Raw genomic sequence first — 12696 nt, 5'->3', positions numbered from 1 at the left:
TTTTGCTGAGGACTGTTTCATTAAAGCCCATTTTGATTTACAGTTCAAGAAACCTATTTAAAATATATAAAACACCCTTTACATCGTTGTAGGACTGTCCAAGGTACCTTGTAAATAAGCTGCCACATTTATACTTACATCTACTAGAAGTGTGGGTCCGAACTGTGTCTCGGGGTGTAAGTATATATGACGCTGTCTTAGTGTTAGGTGCAAAGTAGGGAAATAATAAACAGACAAAAAAGGTTGATAATGTAGTGTTTATATATACAAAGGCAAAGATGAATACAATACAATGTCTTTTTTTGTCACACAGATGAATAAAGGCAATACACATTTTTTGTCAATTGCAGAAAAAAATACAAAAAAGAACTTGTTAGTAAGTTGAAGGAGAGCCCAAACCAAGACTTTTATTTCTTTTTTTAAATTTCAAATATAAAGTATATTCCTATAAATGACGGACCCGTAAGAGAAAAAAGGCAGGACTGTTGACAGAGAGGTTAATACATACCTTAAGAAAGAGACGAGCAATGAAAAGGCCGTGCAAGTCAGTGTCTCGAAGCACCGAGAGCTTGGGACGTCTAAACCCAGTTCTGGTTCATGTGTAACGGCAGGTGGTGTTTGTGGTATGGCAAGAACCACATCCCACCCTCCGAGTGCTCGAGTCAGGGTTTAATTAGGAGAGCCGTTCTCTGCTGTCCCTGTGCAGTGCGGAAACATTTGCAGAATGTGTACTAGGCACCGGTTTTAACACAGTTATACTCTGCTTGCAATTTTTTTAAATGATGTTGTCTCTAAGGGATTACACTGGAGATGCCTGCTGTCTGTTGTGCAGGATCAGTGGAAACGTGTGGCTTTTTTTTTTCCTTGTTGACAAAACATTTTAGCATCTGGTCTGTGTTGAGTTTGTCTTTTATATACTGGGTGGTGGAATGAACCTTTGGATCCTATTATAACCGAATGCCAATGGTCTTTTCTGTATTTAAATAATACCCTCAAAATATAACTGACAAGTGGCAGACCTATTTCCAGTTAAAATGCAATCAGTAAAAAATAACACACTAGGCTGTAAATATTTTCTTATTTTTAAATCTTGTATAAGTTACCAAATCTGTTCCTCAAGCTCTAGCGTAATTCCAAAATACTTATAAATACAGAAACACCTTTAACACAAGCTTCGTACTGCAAGTTAACAGATTTTGGTAAACGTTGTAATCGACTTGTAGGTAATAATGACTGAAAACAAAGTTACCAATAAATCAACAAGTTGAAATAATTAGCAGAAAAAAACTGCCGTTTGAAAAGACGTCAGCGAAATGTGCAGAAAAAGAAAGCAGCTCAATGATTGATTGATTAATTGACCATGTATTGGCATCACAATCAATAAGGAAAGGTCTTATTCATTAGCCTATAAGAACCACACCATGGTTGGAGCTCTCCTCTGTTAGACACGTACACGATTTTCAGTTATGCTTATATAAAACACATCACAGTTTCAATACCGCAGTCTCAGAATCACACAGACATTATTTTCATCAACAGGCTGCAAAAAAACTAAAGAAATAAAGAAATACAGAGATACCAAGTACAGAGTCACAGTACTTCTTCAAACACGCGTACATTTCTGAAAATCTTTGTGTTTACATCTTGATTTGACAAAGTTTTTGAAACAAGTTTTTATTTTTTTTCTTAGTTTTAAAAAGACATCAGCGGTAACCATTATGTTCGCTATCCCTCCCTCGCATTGTGTGCAAAAGTTTACATTAATTCTATATATCTATACATATATATGTATGTACGTTTGGTAGAAAGTACACTGCTACTAATGCTTACTTATTGGCGCCTTCATCCTGAATATATATCTTTATAACACTTGAAGACAGGAAACCAACACACACACACACACACACACACCACCAGACATGGTTAATATATTGTCACTGAAGAAAATCCCTTAAAAAAAAAAAAAAATCATTTTAAATAATTGAACACTTGAATTTTCAAAATGGACCATCAGTACACACTACAAGTTCACTGGGGATTTTCATGTGTTATACATTACAATATTATTTATTGATTGATTGCTTTATTTATCAATGGTACCTTAACATTGGAAACATAAAAAAAAAAATGCACAGAAGCTGTACTGGACAGCCTTCACTAAGTCCAGGCTAGTGGACCTGTTTCCTAACCCTCCATATCGGTACGATTTGACATGGTGGCAGAATGGTATTTTTTGTTGCTGTTGTAATAAATATCACTTTATTCCCAACAGCTCAATTGCCTTTTTGACCCAGTGGGACTCCAATTTCAATGCTTTTATAATAATTACAACAAATCACTATTAAATGATCCATCCAATAAACGTGCAGTGCTGTTATTATTTCTTACCAGCACACAGATAAACGGTTCAATTATATCGACACTCCATTGCTTTAAGGTATGTATAAATAAAGACCTTGTTTTCTGGCATTTCTTCCCCCTGTAAGTATAATCTAAACAATCACTTAAGTTTCGCAGACTTTAAAAATCAAAACGAAAAGCACGTCTTCTAAAAAGAATGTACAACAGAACACCCAAAACGGACATTGTTTGCCTGGGGAGTTTTAACATCGTGACTAATTGCTGTTTTAGTATCCCAACATATGTGACTAACTACATTTGTAAACAGGGTTATGTAGAATTTTTTAAAATGTAGAGTAAATTGAGAGTTTTAGCACTGAATACCTTTTTCGCTAACCTTTAAGAAATCAAAAATTATTATAATTAGTATACACTGGCAATACATGGACGATTTAATATTCTTACTGCAGTTTATGAAAAGAAGTAAACGCACGTGAGGTAAAGAGTGTAACAGAGTCAACGGTAGCTACTAATTTGTGCCATTGTGGCTGTTGTGTAGTTTTATTTTTTGTATTATAGTTTTATCATGTATGTCAGTGAAATCCAAACTATTTAGCAGCAATCATAATATATCTTTCCCTCATGTCTTCACTTGAAATTATACTCTTGCATAGCCGCTCTTCTCTAATGCTTTAATGCCTCTTTTTTTTAAAAATGCACCCTCCAAACGACAGAACTTTCTTTGCTATTTACAAAGTATATTCCGATTCTACTCGTTCATGATTCCTGAATTGAAGGCTTTGCTGGCATTACGTCTGCACTAGACTTCAGACTTCTCTCTCTGCATCTCTATTGCTCCAATACGCTTGTGCCTATTTTAATACCATTCTTTCAGCTTAGCCTCGCTGGCTTTAGAACAGTAACCGTCTCTGTCCAGCAACTCCCTTTAATAGGTGACTTGTGGTCAGGGAGCAACCAATAATCCAAACCATAGGGTCCAGAACTGAAGTGATGCATGACAATTTCACACCCAAGAAAGGCTTGTTTGACATGAAATAGAAACTGTGTAAAGGGCAGCAGAGAGTGCCTCTTGTGCTTTAGAAAAGCCCTATTTTAATTCACTGTCAAGATTATTCTTTTAATTCCATCACTACTTCTGTAAAGTCCCTTCGGCTGATCTAGCAAGGGCTACATTATGCCTCTGGCAGGCAACGAATAGCAACTCAGAATAGCACCCAAACTGGGCTTGAAACACCTTAACACTGTGTGTGTGTGTGTATGTGTATGTATATATATATTATATATATATATATATATATATATATATATATATATATATATATATATATACACACACACACACATATACACACACACACACAGTCGCAGACAAAAGTATCTGGCCAGTTACATTTTTTGAAAAATTACAAAGAATGTGATTTCTATAATTTCTAATTGTTCTATTGAAAGATATCAATTAAAGTAGAGATTCAGCTTAATAATAAAACCAAAAATTATTACATAACATGCATAAAATTCATAAAATGAAAAATAATATGCAAAAACGAATGTCATACTTTTTTATGATTGAAAACCAACACTTAATAATGATAGAATAAATAAATACATAATCATCAAGTGCTGAAAAATAAATGGGAAATTTGTGATTAAAAAAAAATAAAATGGTTAAAACTAAAGAGTACAGCAACAATCTCAAAATGGCAGTGATACAACTAAACGAAAAAGGAGAAACTACCAGAAAAATAGCAGAAAGACCCAGTTTATCGAAAAGCACTGTGTGGGCTATTATTGACAAACACAGAACAGGAACTACTCTATTCAATGGAAAATCACTTTCTTTATGGTTTTTCTCATTTTTTTTAAACTGCCCAAATAATTTAGTCTGCGATTGCACATAAACAAACACTATATTTGAATAATTGAAATAAGATCTGCTCAGAATGATTGAAAAACAATCATAGAAAGGTTAAGGTAAGGTGACCATATGGCTCTGTGTTCAGAGGGACAGTTTGGGACAGTTCAGGCTTTTCAACTCACAACTCAGTGCATTCTGGTAGGTTTTACCTGTCTCAGGTACCATTCTTTCCTTTAAGAGAAGCAGGACTACACTGACCAGAATGCATTGGGTTGTGAGTTGAAAAGCCTGAACTGTCCCGCTGAACACAGAGCCATATGGTCACCTTAGATTAAGGGGACAGTGAACACGTGTTAATCTGGACACCTAGATCCCAATAGCATGGGTTAATATATGTCAACATTAGTATAGCACTTCAGTTTTAGACCCTCCAATTCTGTATAGTTTATAGAAGCATAGTTGTATCTACAGTACTCATGGGCTCCAGAAAACAAGCTATATATTTTTATGGTTATTGCTTTTATAGCAGCGTATTCCTAACAGTCAGACAGTTTTAAAAACAGCACTTGAAAACGAAATCCGTTCCGCAATGCAAATTATCCACCAATCGTGTTTAATATACAAGGGGACCTGCACTTCCTCTGTTATAAACTGGTATAAACAGTCTTCTGGTCTTCATTTGGCATGGCTAATGAAACAGTGACTGAGCAAATTAAGCATTAAGTTCTGTTTATCAACTGACCGAGTGGCCTGTGTTTAATGTGGCATGCTAATGATTCCACAAGCCCCTTCCCAGATTCAGAAGAACACACTCTGGCGGCAAGCGACTAACCCAGAGCTGTAAAACCTAAAGGAGTCTGAGAATGTTCGAGAAAGACTTTTCTAATAGGTGCGTTCACAGGAGGGAAACAAAACACAGCTTTATATGGACACACAACTCATTTTAACTGAGCTCTGCTTCAGCACATTAGAAAGGATTAAAAGGCATTGTAAATATTATAGCAAAAAAAAAAAAAAAAAAAGAAAAAAAACAAAGCTGACGAAATAGCCAGTAGTTTTGGAAAACACCCTCGAGCTTGAACATCACAAATGAATATATTGAATTCATTGTGCTTTTATATGAAAGCTTTGCCTCAAACGACTTGGTCGAGGGGGTATTGTCAGGACACTGGGAGAGGAAATGCAGAGATCGAGGAGTCTTTGTGAATGAACATGACTAAGGAAATGTGATGCTGGTTAATAAAAAGTGACTGTCTGTACTCTTGAAACCTGAAATAACAAGAATAGAGGAACTGATTGACTTGACAGCCAGTCCACTTTGGTAGGGGTGGGGATGCCATTTAATAAGCACAATAATACACACCACGGATTTCAAATACTGTCGTCCACAATATGCAGGCCTTGGCTTTGCCTTGTGCCGAACACCACCTCTCGGTCTGCGGATAATGAACCCTGTATGAACACCCTGGAGTGTGTTACTGCATTCACGCCCCTTCACTTCACTCTAACAATGACAACACAAATAATTTGGCAAAACTCATTTCAAGAAATATGACCACATCATTATCTCGCAAGCACAGTATTTCTGGGCTTCATAACATTAAAGTACGAGCAGGAGATCTGTTTTATATGGTACTGCTGTTTACCTTTGCCTGTTTACGATCTTGTTTATAAAAAATGATTACCACCAATAAAGTATTTTGGAATTTTTCCCACAACTAAACTAAGGTTATGTAAATAAAGCACACAAATTTTTCCAGATGGTAAACAACACACTTGCTAAAATAGACCTGTGAGTTTCCAGCAATCTAGCAGTAACCCTGTAATCGAAACTGCTCTGTAGATGTTGGAAGTCGTTTGTATCCATAGACTTTAGAATAAAGAGGAGCTTACTTAGAAACTACAGCACAGTAACTTATTCTCATTTAGGAATCAAAGGCATCAGCTGAAACATTGGTCTACTTGATAAAGTTTCTTACAGTAGTTTTACCTCTATGAACAAAGCAAATCGCATTGTTGAGCAGTAAGAAGTCTCTGTATATGCTCGTGGGCATGCCTGCAGTTGTGTTAATGGAGCGGTTCAGATAATGGGGTTTGTACTGTCTATGCCTCTGGCTAGCTTTGTTTATTTTGCCTTTTTCGTTCTTGTGGCTAGCCCACCCATTTGATCTGACTAATGGGGTTTTCCTGTGTAACCAAGAAAACCTCCAGACTTCACAACCATCACCGCTGAAGCTCTGGAGAGGAGAGGGCTGCCCTTACGACCAGCTTCAGTAATCGCAGCCTGAGGAAAACACCACAGCCGACCACCAGACTTCAACCACCCTGATGATGAATCAGCCAACTAAGCTCCTAACTGGCAGCCGAGTCACCAGCCGTGTCGTTATCTAAAGCGGGAGCTCTGTACATTTCACAAAGATTAACAGGAACTCTCCCTGGGGGAACCAGTATGACACCCTGCTCAGACAGCTGCTGACCTCTGCACGGCTGTGTGTCTAGTGCCTGTACACTGTAATTGCTGAATGGGGGGTGATTGTTTATGGATGTCGATGATGTGTACTGGGAAAAATGTGCACTATGTCCCATTTACGTGGTACAGTGTTTTTTTTACAATGTGCCACAATTGCCCAAGGTGTAAGCATCATTTCTGTGGTTACCATTTTCATTCATTCCTTCTTCCTCAGATTATAGGTGCTTCCTGTAAAATGTTATCAGTATGTTAAACAATATTTCTGTAAAGAATTAGGCATTTCTTATAAAATGTTATCATTAAGTCATAAACATACGATTCTTCCGGTTTAGTTTCAAAGGAGCTCAACCTACATTTGCAGTACTGTATGAAAAAATGACTTTCTAAAGAGTGGATCGATCGCTAAACTTTGGAAGACCATGGTGAACAGACAGCAATTAATTATATGGTAAATGTAACATGGAGTAAAATTGTGGTCCGCTCATCAAATAGTGAACAACAAGAGAGCTCAGTGGGCGATGGAGTTCTCCTAAGACTTGTTCAAGGTAAGCCTTGTATATTAGATTGGAATGCCATGCTGTAGGTTCACCAGGGGAATGGGGCAGCTGCGTGCAGGAACGTGCTGGCTGTGATCTGGGTGGGCTAACTTCACAACCCCAATTTCTGTTACGAGAAGCTTTGACCCACATCTGCTTTTAATGCCAAAAAAAAAAAAAAAGTAATACAAAGGGAATTAAGTTTATTCTGAATAGAATACTTAGACCCACTTTCCTTTTGCAAAACTACAGGGTTGTAATCCTTTCAAACACAGGGAGAGGACAAATACAGTATAGAAAAAGAAAAATAGACCAAAACTCTATGGTTAACTGGCCCTAATGATATAAACCTAATACACTTCAATTGGATCTTGCCATGGAGTTACTGTCAGATTATAGAAGCCTAGTGTTAGATACACAACAATGGTGTAAAAAGCAGTATCTGCCAATTATTGAAAGAGATGAGTTCAAAGCCACTGTGCATAGGCAGTCAAGTTCTGCCCACTAGTTAAGTTTGTTATTTTAAGTTGCCAACTAGAATACCATCTATTCCAGTTCTGACTTTACTGTTTCAGGTGTATTCTTTACAAAGTGCTCTTTTTTTAATGTTATTAAAGTTTCCTTTAAGGAAATTGCACAGAAATTGTTTATTTCATTTACAAAACCTTAACTGAAGATTCATAAAAAGCAGAGGAAACCACAAAGCACCTGTTGTGTCATGGGTTGTGTTCTTCTATGCCTTTTGTCAGAAATCTGCCATGTACAAAAACAACTTACTAAAAAAGAACAAATGTTTAGAATGTTAGCAGCACAACTTTGAAAATAAGTGGCATTTCTGACAAAACTGCCACACTGCATACTGTGTTACTCTATGACAAAACCATGCCTTTCTCCCCACGGATACAGTGTAGGATCAACTTTCAAATTCCTGATATAAATATGAAAAGATGGGTGACTTAACTTAAACTAAAAGACTAGTAACTTTTAATAACACACCGCTTCATCATTATTCATTATTATAGCAATCTGTAGTATCCTTAATAACATGCTGTAGTTTTAAAGGTTTTAATTGAAAGATAACATACATTGGTGCCACTTTCCTGTTATAGCCAGGGGAAACATACTTCCACCTGCAGTTTCCCAGCACCAGACTTGTGGCCCTGTCTTCAAACTAAGCTATTAAACTGGGAAGGCAGACCCATTTGAACCTCGATCCACGCTCAACCTTTCAACATCTTAAAAGCTACTCGGTAAGAGCAAAACTCAGAAGCTCGCTTTCAGGTCAAGGGTTTGTGAATAATAATAATAATAATAATAATAATAATAATAATAATACCAATTCCTTTATCAATCCTCAGTACTAGCAATCACCCTAACCTCAGCCAATGTTTAGAGAAAGGGGATGTTATGCAACCACACATTATTTTAGGTCAGCTGCCAGTCTGCGAAACGGACCAGCTACTCAAAAAATGAACCATATAAATTAATACAGTTTGACCCCAAAAATGTGACCGTTCAGGGTGGTTTCCTTACCTTCACTTTATATAAACCTCTCTGCTCATACTAAACCAATTTTTAAAGACAATTTCCCATTGTTTTATGGACTGAAAAGAATTGAGTAGATTGGTAAGGTCTCCTCAAGCCATCTTTCACTGTGGCCTTGTTGAAACATTTGTCTGCTGGAAATGAGTTTCTTTAGCTGACGTAGGTTTTACAGTTCAATTACAATGACATGATGAGCTGTGAACTTGTTTCCATTAATTCCATGTATTCTCTGTCTTGTACCCCCCCCCCCCCAGTTCTGTGAGGTTAAATACTTAACATGGCAATGAAACCATCTTTACGCATGTTAGCCAAACTGAGGCGCCCTCATCTTGCATAGATACTTTGAATTAATACTCTGATGACTGGAAAGTTCAAGTCCTGCCTGCTTCTTCTTGGAGGTTTTGGAGGCAAAAAGCAGAGAAAAAGCAGCATGGATTTAATAGATTTTTTACACCCCCCTTTCTGTTTTACAGGGTTCAATTATTCTGAGTAGTTCTGGGTTCTGCTGCTCCCAGATTGAGTTTTTTCTCCTCAAAATCTGCCTTTACCAGCCTTGAGCTTGTCTGGAGAATTCCAAGTGCCAGGACTGAACAGCCTTCCTCCTTCCATTCAAGTCACGTGACAATTCAACCTCCACCCCAGCGCTTAGGGCTCTTCAGACAACAGCGCCAGGTAAAGGCAGATTAGGAGAAAAACTGTAATGAAACAGTTTACAAACAAAGGAACTGGTTAAAAAGAAAAAAAGCAATTAAAATGGCTAATGGAGGAGAGGAAACATGTCCTGCTGACATCCACGCCTGCACCGCCCTACCAATGCAGCTGTGTTTGGCCAGGCTAGCCCTGCCTGTGCAGCTGTAGCCATGTTGCTGATGTGTTTAGTTGATTTTATGGGTGGTCCACCTGTTTTGCATGATCTCAAAACTCCAGGTGATGCTCCATACCATTGCTGACCAGAGATCATCTTCGCAGATGTCTCGTGTTTCTGCCCAGTTAGAGGGGCTAACAAAACTTTGCGTGATGCGATATTGTCAAGGCAGGACTGCAAACCTGGTTGCACTGCACTGGCTGTGTTTGCACTATCAGGAATGAACTTGGTTGGATCTGCAGCTAGAAAGCCTGGAGAAGGGCAGGAGGTTTTCCTTTTGGAAGTTACTAGCTCATTACATGAATGGACGACAGCTATGGACATATGTTTTCATCGCCTAGAATTTTAGGATTGAGACGTAATTTAAACTATATGAACACAATTTAGATATTTTTATTTAACATCATATAAATCAAAGAAACTACAAAATGATATGGCAGAAGTCTACCGGAAGCCATACTAGAAGTAAAATGCCAAATTTTATAATTTATCAGTTTATCGTTAAGTATATGGAAAACTACAAAGCGGTATGTAATTCAATATGTTAACGTAACATTATTCAGCAGGTTTCATTCGACTTCATGAAGCAAAATGTGTTAATTCTATAGGGTGATGCAAAACGTTTGGCCGTAGCTGTACAGTACCAAGTCAGTTTTGTAATCTGGGAATTCCCAATTTATATTTTATTATATTACATTAAATCATACTGTCCTCCTCACCCAATCGTCAAAGACCAGACAAGGTGCTAGCAGTTGCTAAATGTTTTTTTTTATGTTCATTTATTTATTATTTTGCTTCAACAATAAAACCATTGTCTCTGTCCTGCGACATGGGAATAAATCATTGTACTAATAAAGAGGAATTGTAAAACTACAGTATGCTATTTCTTTCTTTCTTTCTATAAACACTGCAAATCACAAAACACTGATTTGACAGATAAAATGAAGCTTGACATACCACCAGAAACACTGGGGATGGAGGGGGAGGCAGTTTTCCAGTCCCAAATAAAGGTTTTACATAACAGATGTTGCTGTGCTGAGTGACTAGGGTAGAACTCAGACCTGTCCTTTGATCTCCCCCACACACGCAGACACCGGACTGAGACATCAGAGTGGACCTGAGACTGGAGGGATCTTGCAGAGCGAGGGAGCAGATGAGATTCCCCTTCCTTCCCATCACGACGACTCCTCCAGCGCGTTGACGACTTGTTCCAGTATGTCAGGGCAGTGATCGGCTATCTGTTGGAGGACAGTGTTGGCGTATTCCTGGAGTTCCGCGCTCTCCTTCTCGCATTTCTCCAGCTCTGCCTCCAGCTGTGTGAGGGAAACAAGCACGTATTTTATTTGTCATGTGCTAATAAAATAAAACTAAACAAAAATCAAAACAGCGTGTTGAAGTCTTATGATAAATTATTTATCCACGACAGCTGCCCAACTTCAAATAAACAAAAACACAATGAAAGTTTATAACTTTTTCTTCCACTCTTTCACACAAACTTCAAGACATGTAGGACGGCACACCGGTGACATCAAATGCTACGTATTTCATTATGCTGAACCAAACTTTTTAACTGACAAACTTTGTGTGTTTTTCAATGTTCAAGTTATAGGATATGTAAGCAGCGTAAGGAAATCATGTACGCACTCAAGTTCAGACAACTAAGTTCATGTACAGAGAGTACTGTAGCTTTGTGATACACTGATTTTGTTGTATAGCATTCTCCATAAAGCCATGTCAGGGAAGCAGAGTGCTCAGCTTGCTGTTTCTAACACTATAGCAGGTGTAGCTGAAGGATAACTCGATCACTATAGCTTATTACCGAAAAGGTGGAGGAATCCCATTTTTAAGTCTCTTTCCTAACATGAGCTACATTGTAATTTCAGCTGTTAAACTCCTTCTATTAGTGCCACAGAGCCATGACAAGTTCACCAAGTCAAAATATACATTACATTAATACATACATGTGAGCAGGGAAATAAACAAAAGAAAAGAGCCTGGAAAACTGAACTGCTGCTGCCCTCCTTGGAAGAGATCTCACGAGACAGATAGCATGACAGCACAGTATTCCCACCCCAGGGATGAGAAACCCGACTATATTGGGAATAGCCATCGTGTTCCTGATGAGCATTCCACCAGCCCGGCTCAGCGAAACTTCCGCAGGGGTCAGAGGGCGCAAGGAAACGACCGGCAGGTGCAACATCAAGTGACTGGGAAAGAGTCACAGGGAGGGATATTCAGAAGTCTGATAGTTTGGAGTGATTTACCACTCGCTGCACTGATAAACTCAGTGAATTAACACACACTTAAACACATTGCCCTTTTGACCGGTGGGGCCCCTCGCCTTCCAATCTAGTCGCAGTTATGGATTATCCTGCATGGTTTTTAATATGAGTAAAATGTCCATTAAAATGTACAGTGTTTTATTATGTATATATAAGAGATTAGTATGAAAAGCTGACCCAGTCTCTTATTGTCTTCTTGTGAGCACTTACTTTGGGTGGGCAATAGCAATGTTTGTACTACTGCAATATTGTAAATACATGCAGTTCTATGAGGTTTAAGGCTTCTCTTCCTTGGTCATTTCACCCTGTAAACAGGATGGCTTGCAGGGGTGACATCAGACCAGAAACACAGGAAGTAGCGGGGCAAAGCTGAAGCACAACGGCGCGCAGCGTTTTATTAAATAATAAACAAAACAAAAGATTTAAACAAACACAAACACACTAAACAAAAAGGTGCGTTGGCCAAACAAACAGAAATGAACAAATAAGTATTGTGCTGGTGTAAACACCAGCACGCTTAGCAGTTGTTTATGTTTTTGTTTCTTTCTCTCCTTGCTCGCTCTCCCTTACTCTCCTCTGTACACTCTTTCACCTGAGTGCAGAAAGCTGCAGGTTTTTATACAGGTGACCATCTCCCGATTAGCAACAATTAATCAATGAATTAACTCAGTAGCTGATCAGTCACGCATCCTCACGAGGTTTTAAAAAGACAAAACAATAACAAATAGGCTTTCGCCGTAATATAAACATAAATCATAATATATATAAATAAATAAATAAAT

At 38.1% G+C, this 12696-nt stretch overlaps 1 protein-coding gene across 7 annotated transcripts in view; it reads right to left on the bottom strand.

Moving 5' to 3' along the window:
- Positions 1-243: 243 nt before the first annotated feature.
- Positions 244-12696, bottom strand: part of LOC117414964 (ELKS/Rab6-interacting/CAST family member 1) — a 374494-nt gene continuing 362041 nt past the window's right edge. For all 7 annotated transcript variants that reach the window (XM_059026821.1, XM_059026823.1, XM_059026822.1 and 4 more), the window contains one exon: positions 244-10945. In XM_059026821.1, coding sequence (XP_058882804.1) covers positions 10808-10945 — 138 coding nt within the window. In that variant the 3' untranslated portion in view covers positions 244-10807. The remainder of the gene's footprint in view (positions 10946-12696) is intronic.

The sequence above is a fragment of the Acipenser ruthenus genome, chromosome 7, assembly GCF_902713425.1.
Source record: "Acipenser ruthenus chromosome 7, fAciRut3.2 maternal haplotype, whole genome shotgun sequence".
Taxonomy (NCBI): Eukaryota; Metazoa; Chordata; class Actinopteri; order Acipenseriformes; family Acipenseridae; genus Acipenser; species Acipenser ruthenus.
The sequence above is the reverse complement of the archived record's forward strand: the minus strand, read 5'-3'. Positions and strand labels throughout refer to the sequence as shown.